This window comes from Gopherus flavomarginatus, chromosome 5 (genome assembly GCF_025201925.1).
Source record: "Gopherus flavomarginatus isolate rGopFla2 chromosome 5, rGopFla2.mat.asm, whole genome shotgun sequence".
Taxonomy (NCBI): Eukaryota; Metazoa; Chordata; order Testudines; family Testudinidae; genus Gopherus; species Gopherus flavomarginatus.
The window spans coordinates 105,307,301-105,325,974 of record NC_066621.1 but is presented as its reverse complement, the minus strand read 5'-3'; the positions used below and the strand labels follow the sequence as shown (position 1 = coordinate 105,325,974).

General features: G+C 38.8%; 1 protein-coding gene across 7 annotated transcripts in view; it reads right to left on the bottom strand.

The window, feature by feature from the left end:
* Positions 1-18,674, bottom strand: part of DPH6 (diphthamine biosynthesis 6) — a 370,092-nt gene that overhangs the window by 260,921 nt on the left and 90,497 nt on the right. For all 7 annotated transcript variants that reach the window (XM_050953883.1, XM_050953882.1, XM_050953884.1 and 4 more), the window contains exons 4-5: positions 15,566-15,639; positions 10,918-11,036 (exon numbers count right to left, since the gene is read on the bottom strand). In XM_050953883.1, coding sequence (XP_050809840.1) covers positions 10,918-11,036; positions 15,566-15,639 — 193 coding nt within the window. The remainder of the gene's footprint in view (positions 1-10,917; positions 11,037-15,565; positions 15,640-18,674) is intronic.

Below are 18,674 nucleotides of genomic sequence, written 5' to 3'. Positions count from 1 at the left end.
TCAAGATGTGGGCGTAACATGGATTTATATAGATTTATATATATTCCTTTCTTAATGATTCCCAACATTCTGTTCGCTTTTTTGACTGCCGCTGCACACTGAGTGGATGTTTTCACAGAACTATCCACAATGACTCCAAGATCTCTTTCTTCAGTGGTAACAGCTAATTTAGACCCCATCATTTTATATATAGATAAAGTTAACATTAGTTGGGTGGCAAGTTGACATATAATGAAAGACTGTGTAACAACGATGAGTGGGATGGATTCCCTGACATTTAATTTCTGAAATATAAACTTTTTTAAAATGTTGATTTTTTGAAAATATATATAAAGGGGGAAGGTGCAAGAATATGTTAGCTCCATTAAAATATATCTTCCACCTTGATTCTTTTTTAATTATTGTATAATATAATTTAATCAACTTAATTTGACTGTGTTCTTCTATGGGATAATGTACACAAGTGCTAGAATTATGCCAAGGCTGAATGTAGAGATTCCAGAACCCTTCTAATGATAGGTGGTCAAGCTAAATATAACTGTCCTCTTTTAGGCCAGTTCTGCTTTATACTTTCCAGGTTAATCCAGTTCAAAAGAAACTTTTCAAAAGTTAATATAATTTAGTTTCTAAACTAGAATAAAATCTGATATCAAATTTCAGAATTCTAGCTGGTAAAAGATCCTAAAACTCTTCATATTAACAGATTGAATTTTATCTTTACTCTCTAATAAGCCTTTGGAACATCAAAGCTAATTTTGTTACAGTTACATCGAGGATTTCAAAGCTAACTTAGCCTGACCATGTAGGTAAAGGAAACCTCTCTAAAAAGTGTAACTCTGAAGAAATTTTTGATTGTTTCATCAACTGATAAAACAACATTTTTTCAGGAAAATATTTTTTAAAGCATTAAAATGTTTATGGTTTAGAAAAAGGTTGTAGGGAAATTTTATTTAGTACTGGCTAACTCTGTATGTCATCCATTTCCTGTGCTCCCATCACACAAAATAAAACTCAAGACAGTACATGCTGCAGTTCATCAGAAAGCAGGTTGGGAAAATATGGTTAACCCAAAAACTTGTATATTGATAGGCTATAATCCGTTTTACTCAGTCATCACAAAAGCTGACTAAAACCTTAAAAGACCTTCTGACTGGTGGGGCTGGTAGTAGTAAGTATTATTAAGATTGTCTGACATTTCCCATTATAAGACCCCCATTTTCAGATATTTATAACTTTGGCAACCTTTTAACTGTTTGGCAAGGACTCCATGCTGGGTGTCGTCCTTAATCTAAGTTTTTATTTTTTTTCTGAAATTTCAGCCAAAACAATTTGTACATGTCAGAGAAGAAGGTTGGGAAAAATGAAGTAATTTTCCCTATGTAAAAAAATTCTGTCGTTCTTTTCTTTGAAAAGTTCTAGCACCCTCATGCCTTGGAGCAGTGATTTTAAATTTGGCAGAGGAGAGGCCATTGTATCAGAGACATGCCTTTTGCCAGCTCAGTGAAAATTGATCCAAATCTGTCCAATTTATAAGCTTTTCGAAAGTCACAATTTACACATGCTCAGTATAAAATTCTTCAATTTTAGCAATTTAAATCTGCAAAGATTGCACTGACCATGTTCAAGCTTCTCTGAGCTCCTAGTGCTGACCAGACTGTGCATGTGTCATCTCCACAGAGCAACTGACCATGCTCATTCTGACTTTCAGTGTATTAGCTGCTCTGTGCTGGGCAATGAAAATGAGAGCAGTGAGCCTGTATCTTCTGTGCTCTCAATGATGACACCAGGAGTAGGAAGCTCCCTTATTTTAATACAGAGGGAAGGGAAAGGAGTAGATTTGGACTCTATCTGTCAAGACTGGAGCTGGGGAGGGTGACAAGGGAGTAAAACTGGGACTGGCTGGGGAAGGAGACTGAGACTAAAGCTGGGATTGGGTTGAGGGGAAGTTGGGAATATTTAGACAAGGATACTGGGACTCTAAGGGGGAGGCTGGAATTGGGAGCCAGTGAGGAAAACAGACCCTTGCCTCATTCAGTGCAGAGGACTGAGTCTCTTAAAGAGCAACTATTCAATATTCTGTTTATCCTAATTGTTCAGTGTGTGACCCCAAGGTTTATATATTGAACCCTACTCTGAAGGCAGAATTATTAATTTACTGAGTTTTTCTATGGTGCTCATCACTATGATATCTGAATAATTCACAAACATCTATTAATTTATTTTCACAAGACCCCTGTGAGGTGAGAGGGTGGCATTATTCCAATTTTAATATGGGGAACTGAGACACTGTAAAGTCAAAAGTATCCAATAATTTTGGATGTCGTATTTGAGACACCTATGATCCGTTTTTTCAGAGTACTTACAATTAGATAGCACTTTATAAGTTCAGCTAGCCCCCTTTGACTTCAGTTGCAGTTAAGTGCTTAGAACTTTTGCAAATCAGACACCAGGCTCAAAGGAACCAAGGAACACTCCATTAGTGACTCCCTGTAAAGAATCAGGTTTAACAGACCTGCCGAGCATCACACAGGAACTCCGTGGCAGAGGCAGAGAGTGCATCCAGTTCTCCAAAGCAGCATTAAATTACTTTAACCATGAAAATGTTCTCTCTCTTTCAGCAGTTCTCTGCCTTAGTCACTACACACATTCCAATTTCTGCAACAAATGAGCCAAGTGGTCAATAGAACACAAAACCCTCATTCATCCTTAGAGCAAGTCCACCCTGTGCTCTGAATGAGGCAATGGGACTGTGGAAAAAACAGTATATGATCATGTAATTAAAGTCTATACCAGGGACTGGCAACGTTTGGCACATGGCCTGCCAGGGTAAGCCCCCTGGCGGGCCGGGCCAGTTTGTTTACCTGCTAAGTCCACAGGTTCGGTCGATCGCAGCTCCCACTGGCCACAGTTCGCCGCTCCAAGCCAATGGGGCTGCAGGAAGCCGCAGACAGCACAAGACTTTAATGTGGGTAAAACGAGGGATGTGATATGGCAAGTAAACAAACTGGCCCGGCCCGGCCCCCCACATTAAAAAAAAATCTTACAATTGTTTCACAGAGAAGTTCTAGCATCTCTATACTTTGAAGCAGGAAATTAAAATTTGGCAGAGGTAAGGGGAGTAGATGTTACCCAACTGTTGAGGATATTCCTTTTACTACCCCTATGAAAACCCACCCAAATTATAAACCTGTGAAAAATCACAGTTTGCACATGCTTAGCAGAGACTTGTTAAGAGATTGGCAGATAAATTCTCTGAAGATACAAACTGCTCAGAGGTGCTCCATCCTCTCACAGAGTATATATACCAACTGGACTGCGCATGCACAGTCTTCACAGAGCGACTGAACATGCTCCAGCCTAGTATTGCTGGGGGCTGAGAGCAAGACTTTCCCTACAATTCCTCCTTCAAGCAGCCTGCAGTTGTTGAGGTGCTAGGCACCAGAACTGGGACGAGGGAGACTGTATGTGTATCAGTTGCCTTTGTTTTACCCATCTCTGCCTAAGAGTTGTCAATGCCTAGTAAAATATCTACAGACAGACAGTGTGTACCAGGAAGTCTCTGGTTACCAGTCTCCAGAACACAGGTCAATACCTGTCTCTCTATTAACATAGGCCAATAATTCCAAAAATAGGAACCAAAAGTCAGGCTACTAAATCTATATTTAAGCACCTAAAATAAGTGAGCTGATTTTCCCAGGTGCTGAGCACACAGTCACTCTCATTGAGGCCCAAATGGTCAACTACAAAACCCAAGGCGTGGAATGAAATGAAATGAAGTCTACAAACTTTTTGGTATAAGGTATAAGGTTTCTTGGCTACTCTCCTCCATTAATCTTTCCATCTCCACATCTACAACTACTACCTCAAGTGCCTCTCCTCCAACTTCATCCCAGATCCCTTGTAGTACTGCCTCTGCCCCCTTCAGTCCACTAAAACTTTTCTCGCTAACAGCATGAAGGCTAAATCCAGGACCTCGCTTCCTTCATACTCTAACTTCTCTGCTGCTTTTCATTATCTCCATTATTCTCTCCTTCACAACCTTTGTTTACCCGAGACTTTGTGACTCTAATGTCTCCTTTTCCATTTCAAACTTCTCTGATCATTATTTTTAGCATCCCTTTCTCATTCTCTGCTCCATCCGTAGCCCCTTTCTCCCATGTCATCCTTTCCTTGGATGATCTCATCTGTTCATTTGGTTTCAACTACCATCTCTGTGGTGATGACTCAAAAATCTATCTTTCTATCCCTTGCCTGTTTCCTTCCATTCAACCTGCCTTTTGGACATCTCAGCCTCCCTCTCAGACATCTTATGTCACCTCCTCTTTGAATCAAGTTTCTCCTTTCCTTCAAGGCCCTTCACAACTTGTCTCTCCCCACTTACCAACTCTTTTTCTCATCACATCATCATCCTTGAATCCCTTGTTAGCTTTGACTGTGTTTTTGCCTCCTGCTCCCACAGCCACCTTTTCATTTTCCATGCTGAGCCCTACGTATGGAATGGGAATGTCTGTAATAGGGTAAAATGGCTCCTGGTGCCTCAAGAGCCATGACCCCTCTGATAGTACAGGACAAACAAGTGACAGAGAGCTTTCTTTCTGTTTTGTTATTGTTAAATAATGTGAGTTGTATGGCTACCTGAATTCAGCACACAAATGCATTAAGGAAACATGTCTGAAGCAAAAAGGTCAAATACATTTACATTCCATAGGGTATGAGCAGATTATGGAAGATTTGCTGAAAAATGTAATTACTATAGTATGTGCTGGTTAGGAAACAAACAAGGTTTTTAAGGAGAGAAAAAAAGGAGTAACATGATAGCCATTCCTAAAGTGCATGCCAGGCATCCACTTGATTTACCAACTATGTCAGCAGTACAACGAATACAATCATAAAAACGAGTTTCAAGCCTTCAGATTTGTGTGTAAGAAAATCATTTAGGCTAACTTTGTTGAAGAAGGGTCTTTTTAACAGATGTTTAAAGGCCATGTTTGAGAATGTCTTATCTTATTTCCAAGAGAATAGTTAATCATTAAAATCTTGTACTTGGTGATACATAAGAAAATTATTTTCCATTTTATCTTCTATTTAGAATTATGATAAATGAAAGCAGTATTTTTCCCATTAGTAAAAACAAACAATATTGAAAGTAAAGGCTGTAAATGTTGTCATAAACTCTATTAAAGCTCTAGTGGCTACCTCAGAAAAAGCAATGGAAAAACAACTTAAAATAAGCTTAACTGGCTAAGAAAGAATATCCTGTTCTTTAGTTTTAACATAATGTGAAAAAGTGCTTGTATTTACAGTGGAGTCTGGAGGACTATGAAGGGATCTAATATTGATTTTTTTTTTATCTGTTTCACTTCTCCTCCTCTTTCCTTTTGTTTGTTAACACTCACTTGTCAAATAATCATGTCTTTAAATTGTCTGGGAAAATCAGATAGCAAATTTTTAAGAGAAGAGACGGTTTTCCACTGTGTTCTGACAGCACCTAGCAGGAAGCCCCACCCCTCAATCCTGATTCAGGGAACAGATTTTCAAAACTACTCAGAAATGACAACTTGAGCACAATTTTTAAAAGAACCCCATTCCCATTTAACTGAATGAGGCAGATTTTCAAAAACAGTTCAACAGCCAGAAGCTCCCACTTATGTACCTAAATGGGAGCTACTGGGTGCTTTGGGTAAAAATCCTAGTTCCTCCAAAGTCAATGGGAGTTTTGCCATCGACTTCAATGGGGCCAGGATTGCCTTTCGTGCAATACTGCAATGGAAATAAATAATCAATATTCTCTGCTTCCATTATTCCCAAATAAATAAGAATTGCAATATATTTTCTTTTATAAGGTCTAATAAAAGGGCTAGGATTTAGAAATATTATTTACCATGGGAAGCTAAGAGACCTGCCTTCTTAGCTGAATGCTTCTCTTATTTGACCTAACGATTAGAATTTATTATTCAGAGGTTTAATCTTACAATGGATAATTATTATACTGTAAGAGAACAGGAAGGAACTGCAATGTATAAATTGACTGAAGTAATATATATTAATCTCATAAAAGCTAGAAATTTTGGCTTTGGAATTCTGATTTGGATGAAAATATTGAATAAGAAATTTTTTCTTGGATCCTCAAGCAAATAATCTGTACTAGTCCTTAATAAGATGTATTGAAGATTAATAGACTTTCAGAAGATTATTGTTAAAATATTGGGAAAAGCTAACAGCTCTGAAGTTAAGTCAATTTAACTGTAAATAAGACATTAAAATAATTCAAATGATATAGACAAAACTCAAATTTATCATTTCATTATTTAATATATCATTGTAGCTGGGGGTTACAGATAACGTTTGACTCGGGTCATATAAACTAGTCTACTGTAATCAGACTAAATATAAATGTTATCTTCATATTATCCTTGATGGTGAGAAATCATTATAGATCATACTGGGAGGTGGGGGGAATCCCCGAAGATGTACTCTCCCTACTGCTCTGGAGTGGAAGTAAACTATCACAGGTACATCTAATATGCTGCCCAATGTGCCGGCATAACTAATTTAGTTTAAGACCTGTTGCAGATGGGATCTTAAGTTAACTTGAGAAATCATATTATATGCACAAACAGGGAACCATTTAGGTACAGATTCTGACACAGTTACTCAAGCTGAATAGTACTTTTGTCATAACTTTCCTACTCAGATCTGAACCTTAGAGTTCAGAACATGAGAAGCTAGCATGAAACCTCCAAATTTAATTACCAGCTTGGATCTGATATCGCTGCCACCAGCCAGAAGATTCCAGTGTCTGCTCACTCTGGTCTCCCCAAAACCTTCCCTGGGGGACCCCAAGACTCAGATTCCTTGAATCTCACAACAAAGGGGAATAAACCATTTCCCTTCCCCCTCCTCCCCTCCAGGTGTTCCCTCCCTGGGTTCCTGGAGAGATATACAGATTCAAGCTCCGTGAATCTAAACAAAGGGATTCCACCCTTCCCCCCACTTCTCTATTCCTGTTAAGTACAGACTCAATTCCCTCGAGCCTCAACAAGGAGGGGGAAAAAAAACAGGTCTTCAAAGCAAAACTTTATATAAAAAGAAAGAAAAAGACATAAAAATGGTCTCTGTATCAAGGTGACAATATACAGGGTCAATTGCTTAAAAGAAAAAATGAATAAACAGCCTTATCCAAAAAGAATACAATTTAACACATTCCAGCAACTACATACATGTAAATACAAAAAAACAATATAAAGCTATTGTCTTACTATCCTTGTACTTACAACTTGGAAACAGAAGATTAGAAAGCCTGGAGATAGAGAGAGCACTCACAGAACCAAGAGGGTCACCGAACCAAGACAAAGAAGAAAAGAACTTACACCCAAACTTCCCTCCACCCAGTTTTGAAAGTATTTTGTCTCCTGATTGGTCCTCTGGTTAGGTGTTTCAGGTTACTGTTTGTTAACCCTTTTATAGGTGAAAGAGACATTAACCCTTAACTATCTGTTTATGACAACTTTAACCCACAAATGACCTAACTGAAGTCTAGTGTGAGTGAGGGGATCAAAATCAGGCCTTTCATGATTATGCTGACCCTTTATTATGCTCTGTTTCATCTGCTTCCTTTGGACAATTGACAATTGATATAGCAGGATCTTGTGGTAAAGGAACCGATATGACAGGGGTAGGCAACCTATGGCACGCATGCCGAAGGCGGCACACGAGCTGATTTTCAATGGCACTCACACTGCCTGGAACCTGGCCACCAGTCCAGGGAGACCTGCATTTTAATTTAATTTTAAATGTTTAATTCTTAAACATTTTTAAAACCTTATTTACTTTACATACAACAATAGTTTGGTTATATATTATAGACTTATAGAAAGAGACTTTCTAAAAACATTAAAATGTATTACTGGCACGCAAAACCTGAGATTAGTGTGAATAAATAAAGACTCGGCACAGCACTTCTGAAAGGTTGCCGACCCCTGCTACATGATAGAGGCAGCTATTACCAGCTATTTTTCAGCTAATACTGGCTAACCTGTATCATTTAAATTTGCTAAAGTGGAAATACTTTAGGGAAAAACTCATCACAGTTACTGTTTTGTAGACAGCCCTGGGCACCACAAGGAGGGTGCTGGAGATAAATTTGTTTAAACAATTTTCTGCTGTTCCTAGTCAAATCTGCTCAGAGTTATTGGATGTTTATCTCCTATTATTGGCACCTCTGAAACATACTCACTTTAAGTTTTGGCCTTGGGACAAACCAAAACTGACTAACATATAACAGAAGGGACATGAAAATACATCATGTATGGTGCTGGTAACAGTGTTCCTGTTACACATAAGTGAAAGTACTTGGTCTCCCATCATTTGGAGCAGCACACTATTCCAAGATGGAAAACTCCTGCAGCTGACAAGGCTAACTATTTGTAAAGGTGGATTAATGCTCATTTACTTGTATAATTATGTGCTGTCTACATAAACCCTAAAAAGCCTTTTACCTTTCCAAAATTAGCACCAAGTTAATGGAAAACAGGACACGGGAGGGTGTGTGGGCATGCCAACGCTGATGAATGTCAAGCTCAAGTTACCTGACTTGCTTGTTGTTTTAACATCTGTACAGTATACCATCTAATGCATCACCTCTCAGACTTTAAAATCTGTTATTTTAAATACATTCATAGCAATTTGGCTTAAAAGTGCCTTTGATTATTAAGCTAAAAGGCAAGTAGGTAACCTGTATCTTTAGCTTCTTTGCCACCTGATATGTTAAACAGCCTTCATAACTTAAACTTACTTTAATAAAGCATGCAATTATTAAAGCATTGTAGAATGGCCCCAAAGTACGCAGGCTCCATTAAATTTGCTTATATCTAATTATGACTGCCTGAGGCAGGTGAGAAATTGAGTCTGATAAGATCTTTCTTTTTACCTTAACAAAAAAAAAAAAAAGCGGCAGTGATTTTCTATCTAATTACTATCTACAACTATTTATGGTATTTGCTCTTTAAATGAACACTCCACAAAGCATTCTTTGTGCACTAACCAGTCAATTCTAACTTTTTAAAAGCATCTGAGATACAAAAGACAAGTTTATCTTGCTTCAGGGATGATACAGGTCACCAGCGATGTCACCCCTGCAGTCACTTTCTGAATCACTTACCACTTTTTAAATGGATTTTGGTTTATGAACTAAAAGTTATTTTGGTTCTAAACAATTTGTAAGAAGTACTGAATTGTCATACAGTTTAAGAGAGCTGCTTATGAGCAAAGCAAATGAAACAAAAGTTCAGTTGGTGACATACAATTACTTAGTTCTGAAAAAGCATATTAGTTAATCTTATTCTTTCGTCTCACACTAAGATAAGTGCTGTAAAAATACAAGCAACATCCCTTCTCTGTTTGCTGTACATGAGCTGGAAATTTTCTTTCTTTTAAATAAAAGATCTTGAGCTTTTTTTCTTTATTTAAAGACAGGGAGGAAGTGAGGCAGTTAATTCCTATATATTGTACCCAATCACTCCCACCAGAGGAGAAAATGCTATTAAAAATGAGAACATCTCATGTAAACCTAGAGTGAATAACAAAGTTTTGTGTTTCTAGTCATTTTAATAATGCTAGCAGCACTGAAAGATCCACTGAGAACAATGAAATGAGACCATACTAGTAAGTGCTGTAAAACTGAAGTGTTCTGACAAGGGAAACCCAGCTGGAGCTGAAAGGACTTCAACAAAATAAATAAATAAATAAATAAAATTAAACCAAAAAAAAGTGATTGTCGTTTCAAGCCAGGCTATGAATAAACAACTAAAGTTACTCTACATAACTCTTAAACAATATTACACCACAATATTACCCCTTTGTTTTTTAAAAAAAGGTATTTAAAGAAGTAGAAAAAGGCATTAGACACAATGTGAAAGTGTCACATATGTGCTGAATGTAAGACCTGTCACACACCAAGGTTATACGACACAATTTATCAGATATATATTTTTATCCACCCATGTAGAACTGACTCTTTTCTATTATACTAGCCATTCTTAGGTCTAATGACCCACAAAACCCTAGTGACCCCAAAAGAAAAAGGAGGTTTTGTCTCTTTTATTCTTAAACCCTAATCTGATACTTTTACATTAAAAACTGCTTCGAGTCCTATAATTTGGAAATGATGTAGTGTGCCATTAATAAGGTTCTCATCTGCTTCTGTATGGTTACAGAACATGTGCCACTCAATAAAGCTTTCTTTAATAGTCCACTAGGGTACATCTTTTGTCTTTGCAAACAGTCAGATCATCTTTTGTAATGGCTTGCTTCAATATAAAAGTCACGCTCTAAACCATTGCCAATGAAAGTCAAAAGATATGTTGATTCTGAACTCTGATTTACTCAAACAACTAAACTGTAACTGTCATTCTTTCAAAAATATCAGTGACACACCACCTAGTGTGTGCTATCAGCTTCACAAATTTAAAGACTGCTGTTATACAAGTTCTTTAAGTCCCAATATAAATGTTGGATGTTAATTTGTTAATTCTTTGTTAAATCTTTCTGAACCCATCTCTAGCCATCAATTTGTATTCCCTATGAATGACAGTACTGTGGACCATTGTATTATATATGTATGTATACTAGGAGGGGGAAATAACTGAAGGAATTCAATGACTAAGCTACAAAAATCTATTGTGTATATTATGTATTATTTATAGGTTCCATTAATTGTTCAGACATACTGTCATATTCTGGCAATACTCATTTTAAAAATCTATCCTTCTTCACCTCTTCATATTACTGTTTCTCACTTAAATTACAAAATAGAGTTTTTGTTTTCTTTTTCCTTGCTGTGCTTTTGAAGTTGCTCATTAATAAATTAAGTTTACCAAATTGTTAACATACAGCATTGTTCATAATCTGGATACCTACCAAAAGCTGCTACTTTTATGATGATGGCTTGAATGTTAGATGATATCATTTCTTTGAGCAAAGCTTCCTGGTTTCGACGCCAAAGGTAAGCTAAAGGCTGCAGATTAAGCCTCTTACACCTTTTTGAAAGAAAAATAAAGACAAATCATTGGCTGAATTTCAAATATTATGCTCTTTTACAAGGAAAAATATGTTCAACAATAAACGTAACATTTCTTGGGTGTCCTACTATTAAACGTGTATGTTTTCTAAACCTTTAATATTTTATCATAATGAATGTATTAAAAACATGTTATCTTTTGCAGAGTACAATGTGCACGCATACTGCATGAAAAAAGAAAACTAAACAACCTGATTCTGATTTTAATTGTACCTGCTAACACTGAAAGTAATGATTGACTTCAATGTAAAGGTCAACAATGAGCTTTCCTGAAAAAACCCCACCCTCAGTTTTTAAAAACTTGGCGTAACTGTTCTATAGTTTCTTTTGCAATTACTATTACATATTTTCTGGGAAGTTGGGCTATTTTCTGCTAGATTAAGGTGTATAACTAGCAAGATTCTATTGCTTTTCTCTGTAATTTTCAGCAACCCGTATATAAAGTATTGGTGAGGGCAAAACGAATGAAACAGCCTCTAAAGTGTTCATATATAGAGCAGTCATTTTTGGTTGATAGTTGTTTTGGAGTGGATTTGAAATTCTTTAATTATTTTGGCCTGAATAGGTTCTCTCTTTTTTTAAATAGTTAAACACCATTGATAAACACCAACATTTAGAGGCCCAAAGTTAAGTTAATAAACACATATTCTTCCCCTCCTATAAGTACCTAAATATGGAATTAGAACCCATTCTGAAGATCTAGGCCTCAATGCAAAGTAAATTGCTCAAATGTTTTCACTGGATTTTCCAAAACATGGAATAGGTAAAATGAAACAGTCATCCTACTGATATGCCTAACTATAAAGTGTGAAAATGTAAAATAAAGGAACAAACATCCTTTTGAATGTACATCATGTGAAAGTTTCAAACTATAATCTACTAAAAAATATTTATTGTACAAAATATTTTCTACAAGATGAACTCTGATTGCCCCAAATTGATTCTCACTTTAGAAGATAATCTTCACTCCTAATTTTTTCGAGGTGTTCATTGATTATTAAGGACAATAACGCTCTGTTTAAGTGATTTAAAACTTTTAGAGCAATATTATTAGCATATGTATGCATATGGTATTGCAGTTTGTTTAGAGGGGTTAGCAAGCAATTATTTAATGATCTAATTTAACTGACACAGATAAAGAATGGGGTATAGGATTTTTAATTTTAAAATGTTGTGGGCTTCACAAATAGGTTATTATTATTATGTACTGGACAGATAAGGATTCTGATATTCCCAGATTGAATGTGGAGTCAGAATTCTATACGGTTTTTCTTCGAATTTCTTTAGCTTTTAAAATTTCCTTAAATTATCTTATGACAGGGGAAAATACTCTTTAGTTTGTATAAGTCAAGCATTCACACTGAGTACTTACGCATAGACTTAGGTAACCTAAACTCCCAGTTCCTCCTTCAAGAGGAGGGAAAATTGGATGATCTTCATGAAGTCTGTATTATTAATAAATAGTGATTTTTATAGGAATATAACGCAGTTCTTATTTTTCTCAGGTTTGCAAAAAAAAAAAAAAAAGGTCTCTCTAGAACTTTTTTTAAACCATCCTACTTGTGAGTTAGTCATGAAACCACTAGAATTGTATTTAAATTCATAAAAATAAAAAGAGGCCCCTAGCCAAGGCTCTAGGCATACCTGCCATAAATTACAAAAACAAAAATGTAAACAACCTGAGGAGCACAGAATCAACTTTACCACCCACATATCTGATTCCCCTGAAAAGTCTACCTCTGCAGAAGCTTATAACAAATAGATGCACCTTGCAGTGTGCCCCAAAGGCCAACATACCCAACATATTTCAGACTAGTAAAGAAGCTTGCTCCAAAGCTGAGGGCCCTGCAATGGGAAGGCCCTCTCACCAACCAACTTTTTTTTAAATTAAGGGAGATTCAAGTACTTTCACTGAGTGCTTCAGCAACTGTGGTAGTATGGTCTGAGAAGAGGTGGACTCTCAGGTAGAAAAGTACCACATCATTTAGGGCTTAATAAATCAAAACTAACACCTTAAATTCAATATGGAACCCACTATATAGCCATGCACATTATGCAGCACTGGTGACACATGCTGCCACCTCAGAGCACTGCTTAATAGATGCATTCTGCACTAGCTTAAATTTATGGTTTGACCTAAAGTATATCCTCATGTAAAGTTTATTGCAGTAATCCAGTCTTTAGGCAGCAAAGGCACAGATCATAATAGCTAGGTCCTAACCCAAAAGAAATGGTTGCAGTCTCCTGGTCAGACTCCAATGGTAAAAAGCTTCCTGGATGCTGTTTCTGTATCATCATCCAACAGCGTCCGGGGAGCTAGCACAACCCATAGATTGAGAACCCATGTAATATATGGCAACAACACACCTCCTTCACTGAACAATCAATCTGGATATCTCATTCAAATGCTTCCCCCAGTCTTCCTGAATCACGTCATTCTTATCCCATCTGAGCTTCACCCAACCAGTTCTCATGCATACTAAGTCTACCTCAGACTGGCTGGATCATGAATAACTGCCATCAGCATACTGAAAACACGGTGAGTATCAAATAGTGTTTTCTTGTATATAGGACACACCACAGCTTCTCTAAGAGAACGTAGCAGCCTTCCCTTCCTAATAGAGGCACTGACAATCACAACTCGCCCACTAGTATTCATCACCTATGATGACATAGATGCATAGGACAAGCTGTGCGACTAAAATGATTATACTAACTGCACTTTAGCATGTCAATGATTTTTCATTAGCCTAAATTTACCCAGGGAAGAGCTAGCATTTGATTTCTCTGCCACCATGGAGGCAGACATTTTGACCTAAATCCTACCCCTCACTTCACCTGAAACTCTGAGCCTCACGTTAAGGTTTACACTCTTCTCCTTCCAAAGCTCCAAGAGTTGTATTTGCAAATAGACTTTCTAAAAGCCCAACAAAAAGTCTTGTGTATGTTGCTAGGGTGTGTATATTTGCAAGTGTATCTTTGTACATTCAATCTCTGTTGAAACTCCCAGAAGAGGTCGTATGGTACACTCACATTAAAAGAATCTTCCCACTATGAATGAGAAATGCAAGGTGCTGCTTAACGATTTTTTTTTTTAATTATTATTAAACAAACTTCTTCTGTGACAGACTTTGGTATGTTTTGGCTTGTCTTCAAGAGGAAGTAATGGGAGTACAGACAATATCAGGTATCTATTTTATTAATTGAAAAGCTATGGTGCTTTTTCTATTAACTCCTGATCATATTTCAGGAGATGCTAGATTCAGCTGGTTTGGGGGAAAGTATGATGAATCAGTGGATGAGCTTTGTATGTTCTACAATATAGCTTTGTTTTCAGATTCTTGTGGTTCAAAGTTATATTTATTATGGTTCTGGTCATTTTTATTTCCTGTCCTTAATGGAAATTTTAGTTGAAAAATGTCAACTGGCGACCACCAGATTATTTTGGTAAATTCTAGATTTTGGAATTGAGCTGTGAACCTATTGTTCCCTTGGCCTACTGGATCCTCCAGCTGAAACTGAGAAAAGTCAGTGGAAGTAAATGGCCTAATACCTCTTCCATTATATCAATGCCAAAACTCTCAATAATGTCAATGGATCCAGGATTAAACAGAAAGAAGCCTGTAGAACAGAGGTGGGCAAACTACAGCCTGCGGGACTGTCCTGCCCAGCCCCCGAGCAGGTGGCCCGGATCCAGCCGGGCGACGCAATGTAGCACCTCCTGCCACGGGTGCTCCAGGCAGCACGGTAAGGGGGCACAGAGCAGCGGGGGGGGGTTGGATAGAGGGCAGGGGAGTTCGGGGGGGGCCAGGGGGCAGGGGTGTGGATAGGAGTGGGGCAGTCGGGGGGGGGAACAGGGGGTTGAATTGGGGCAAGAGTCCCGGGGGGCAATCAGGAAGGGGAGGGTTGGATGGGGTAGCAGGGGGCAGTCAGGGGCAAGGGGTCAGGGAGAAGGGGTGGTTGGATGGGTCAGGGGTCCCAGGGAGGCCATCAGGTATGAGAGGAGGGGTTTGATGGGGCAGCAGGGATCCGGGGGTGGTCAGGGGACAGGGAGCGGGGGGCGAGGGTGGATGGGGTAGGGGTCCCGGGGGGGGGTCCTAAGGGAACAGGGGGGGTTGGATGGGGCAGGAGTCCTGCGGAGGGCAGATAGGAGGTCGGGGCCGGGCCATGACCCCCTCCCCTAACCAGACCTCCATAAAATTTATGAAACCTGATTCGGTCCTCAAGCTAAAAGGTTTGCCTGCCCCTGCTGTAGAATCCATCAAATCCATCTACTATAATTTCACTACTGGTATACATGGAAGATATACATACAAAGAGAAAAGCACAGTGCTTTCAGTTAGTTTTATGAATCAGGTATCTTAGAAAATGGAATAAAAGTACCTGTTTCTGTTCTATACTACAGACTTTTTGTTGGTTTTGTTCACATCACTGACAAAAAATATCTTTTTCAAGTTTATAAGTAACTTCTCAAGAATATTTTCTTACACGTCTTCCACTCGAACTCGTTGATAGTCAGAAAGAATGGCTCCTACAGAGACACCTTCCACTCCTTCCTTGTCCTTTGGAGGAGGAAAAAAGGGAATAGTAGTGTTACAGATATGTTAATGCACATTCTCATCGGCAGACTGGAGATTCAGAAATACATAGTACTTCACTGTGAAAACCAACCAGAAAGGATGGATCCATTTCTCAGTACCTAGTATCAAAAAAAAAAAAAAAATGAGTAGTCTGCAAGGCTGATCCGGTCCGTGGATACTACTCCAACCTCAGATGGAGCAGTACTCTGCTACCTTAGTACCACTACTCTACAAAGGAAACGTCCAGTGTATCTGCAAAGCATCAGACCCTACCCTGCTCCCTGTTCCTAAAATTCCTACCACCATTCAGTGTAGCCTCTCTGGGTCCATTATGCCTGGTACCCTCCATTCCAACAGGGGAAAGACAGGATTTGCCATTTTGCCCGAGAGCACAAATAAAGGCTTTTTATGTTCCTCCCTCCTACAATCTATACTGGGATGTTTTGCAACACAGAGAAAGTCTCTGAAGATTCCTAATGATTTTTCTCTACTTTAAATTCTTTGCTCTTCTCCCATACAAGGTCCCATGCCACAACAATGAACCCAGGAAAAACTTTACAGCCAGTTACTACTTTTCCTTAAAACAAGTCTCTGTCACCCTAAGGAAAATCATTCCATCAACAAACAAATCTTATCAAGATACAGTGGTCACCATTAAACAGTATTTTGCCAATGTTTATGACAGAGTGGAGTGTGAGATTATGATGTTTTTCCCATACACAGAACAGTAGATATCTGTGGTAACTGTGAGCAACTGTTGACTTTGATAGCTTCTGTTACAAAACAGATTTTCTGGGTTATTTTCCCATATGATCATTGTTTCTGTTTTTAATTACTTAAGCTAATATTCTTTTTTTTGAAAATACAGTAGAAATATTACATTTCAAAATGAATGTACTTATGAAATGATTCATGGGAAGCATCTGTTTTTTCTTTTTTTATCTTAAGTTCAAATCAGAACCAATTTACTGGAACAGAAGTATCATTCTTTTTCCTAAATTTTCACCCAATAAAACTCACTTGAGCTGAATTAGTTTTCCTGCCATGGCTGATCATGGTTTTAAGGTGTATTTTCTCCTCAAAGGTTCCTCTGTCTTGTACCAATCCTGTGAAGTTTGCAGCAAAACTTCCTCACAAAACTTTCATCTATATACCTATCCATATATGTATCTCAGAATGAAATTGGTCTTTTTTGTCATGACATTCAATTGAAAACTCATAGTCAGTTCCTTATCAGTATTACCCTCCAAGTCACTTGCTTCATAACTATTTTTAGATAACAATTCCCTGTTTTATCCCTGTGCTGCATTATCCTTTCCTTAGTGTATTATTTTATATTTCTTTACATTAATTCTCATCTCATACCAGTCCAACCAAATTCCCAAGTTGTTCATATCCAACTGTATTTTTGATTGAAAATCCTCTCTATTTGTCATAACTCCTAGCTGTACCATCTGCAAATTTGATCACTGTTGAATTTACATTCTCCTTCAGGTCATTAATGAATGTTGAATAATACTGATCTCAATACCAAGCTCTATATGGGATTTCACTTGATGTCTCTGCACATTCTGAAGTAATACTATTGATAATAAGTTATGATACCTTATCTGTCAGCAGTTCATTATCCATTGATATTATTATCCAGACAATACTCCTCCTGCTTCTCTTTGAGATTTCTGTACAATACTAAGTGAAAGGACGTTTAAAAATACAGATAAATTACATCCATTGCACTTCCCTTGCCCACCCAGTCTGTTGTTATATTTAAAAAGAAAAAGAGTAATCAAGCTAAGATAAAGCTAAGCAGAATTGTCTCTGATTAGAATTCTTTTCAAACTTTTCCATGGAGCCTTGTTGGGTCTATTTAACGAGTATACTATACATTTGAAAGCATTTCTCAAGTATTTCTTTGTTCTGTTTGTCTTTGATATGTGAGATGCTTGTACTGCTCTTAGTAATACTAGTAGCACTTATATATAGGGTTGCCAGGCGTCCAGTTTTGGACCAGAATGCCCAGTCGAAAAGGAACCCTGGTGGCTCCAGTCAGCATTGCTGACCAGGCCATAAAAAGTACGGTTAGCGGCGCAGTGGGAGCTGGGGCTAAGGCAAACTCCCTGCCCTAGCGCTGTGTGGCTCCTAGAAGCAGCCGCCAGTTCCCTGCAGCCCCTAGGCATATATGCAGCCAGGGAGGCTCCATGCGCTGCCTCCACCCCGAGAGCCAGCCCAGCAGCTCCCATTGGCAGGAACCATGACCATTGGCTGGGAACTGCAATAAGCACTGCTGGGATGCCGCACCCCCTTCTCCACTCCAAGCCCCTGCCTCACCCCCGGAATTCCTCCCACACCCAAACTCCCAACATCTTGCCCCAGTCCCCTCCTGCACTCCAAACCCTTCTTCCCTAGAGCCCACCCACCCCCAGCCGGAGTCCACACTCCAGTCCCCTGCCCCAGTTCGGAGCCCTCCCCTACACCATGAACCGCTAATTTCTGGACCCACCTGGAGCCCGCACCCGTCCAGAGCCCATACCCCCCAGAACACAACCCCCTGCCCCAGCCCAGAGCCCTCTCCCGCACCCCATCCCCTCATCCCTGGCCCCATCCTGGTGCCTGCACCCCCAGCCAGAGCCCTCACCCCCCTCCCACACCCTCACCCCCTGCCCCAGCCCAGTGAAAGTGAATGAAGGTGGGGGAGAGCAAGTGACAGAGGGATGGGGATGGAGCGAGTGGGGCGGGGCTTTGGAGAAGGGTGGGGCAGGGGTCTTGGGGAGGGGTTGGGTGTGTTCTGTTTTGTACAGTTAGAAAGCTGACAATCCTACTTACTGTATATAGCACAGTCAGGTACAAAGCACTTGTAATTATCCCCATAACAACTTGTTAGGTACAGCAGCTAAGTATTATTCTATATATTTGCAACTTATGTAAATAGTATATGCTTCGCATTAGCATTACATAGTTATAAATTCGGCTACACCATGGAATAAGTATTGAAGTTTAAGTATATTAATGCACTTCTC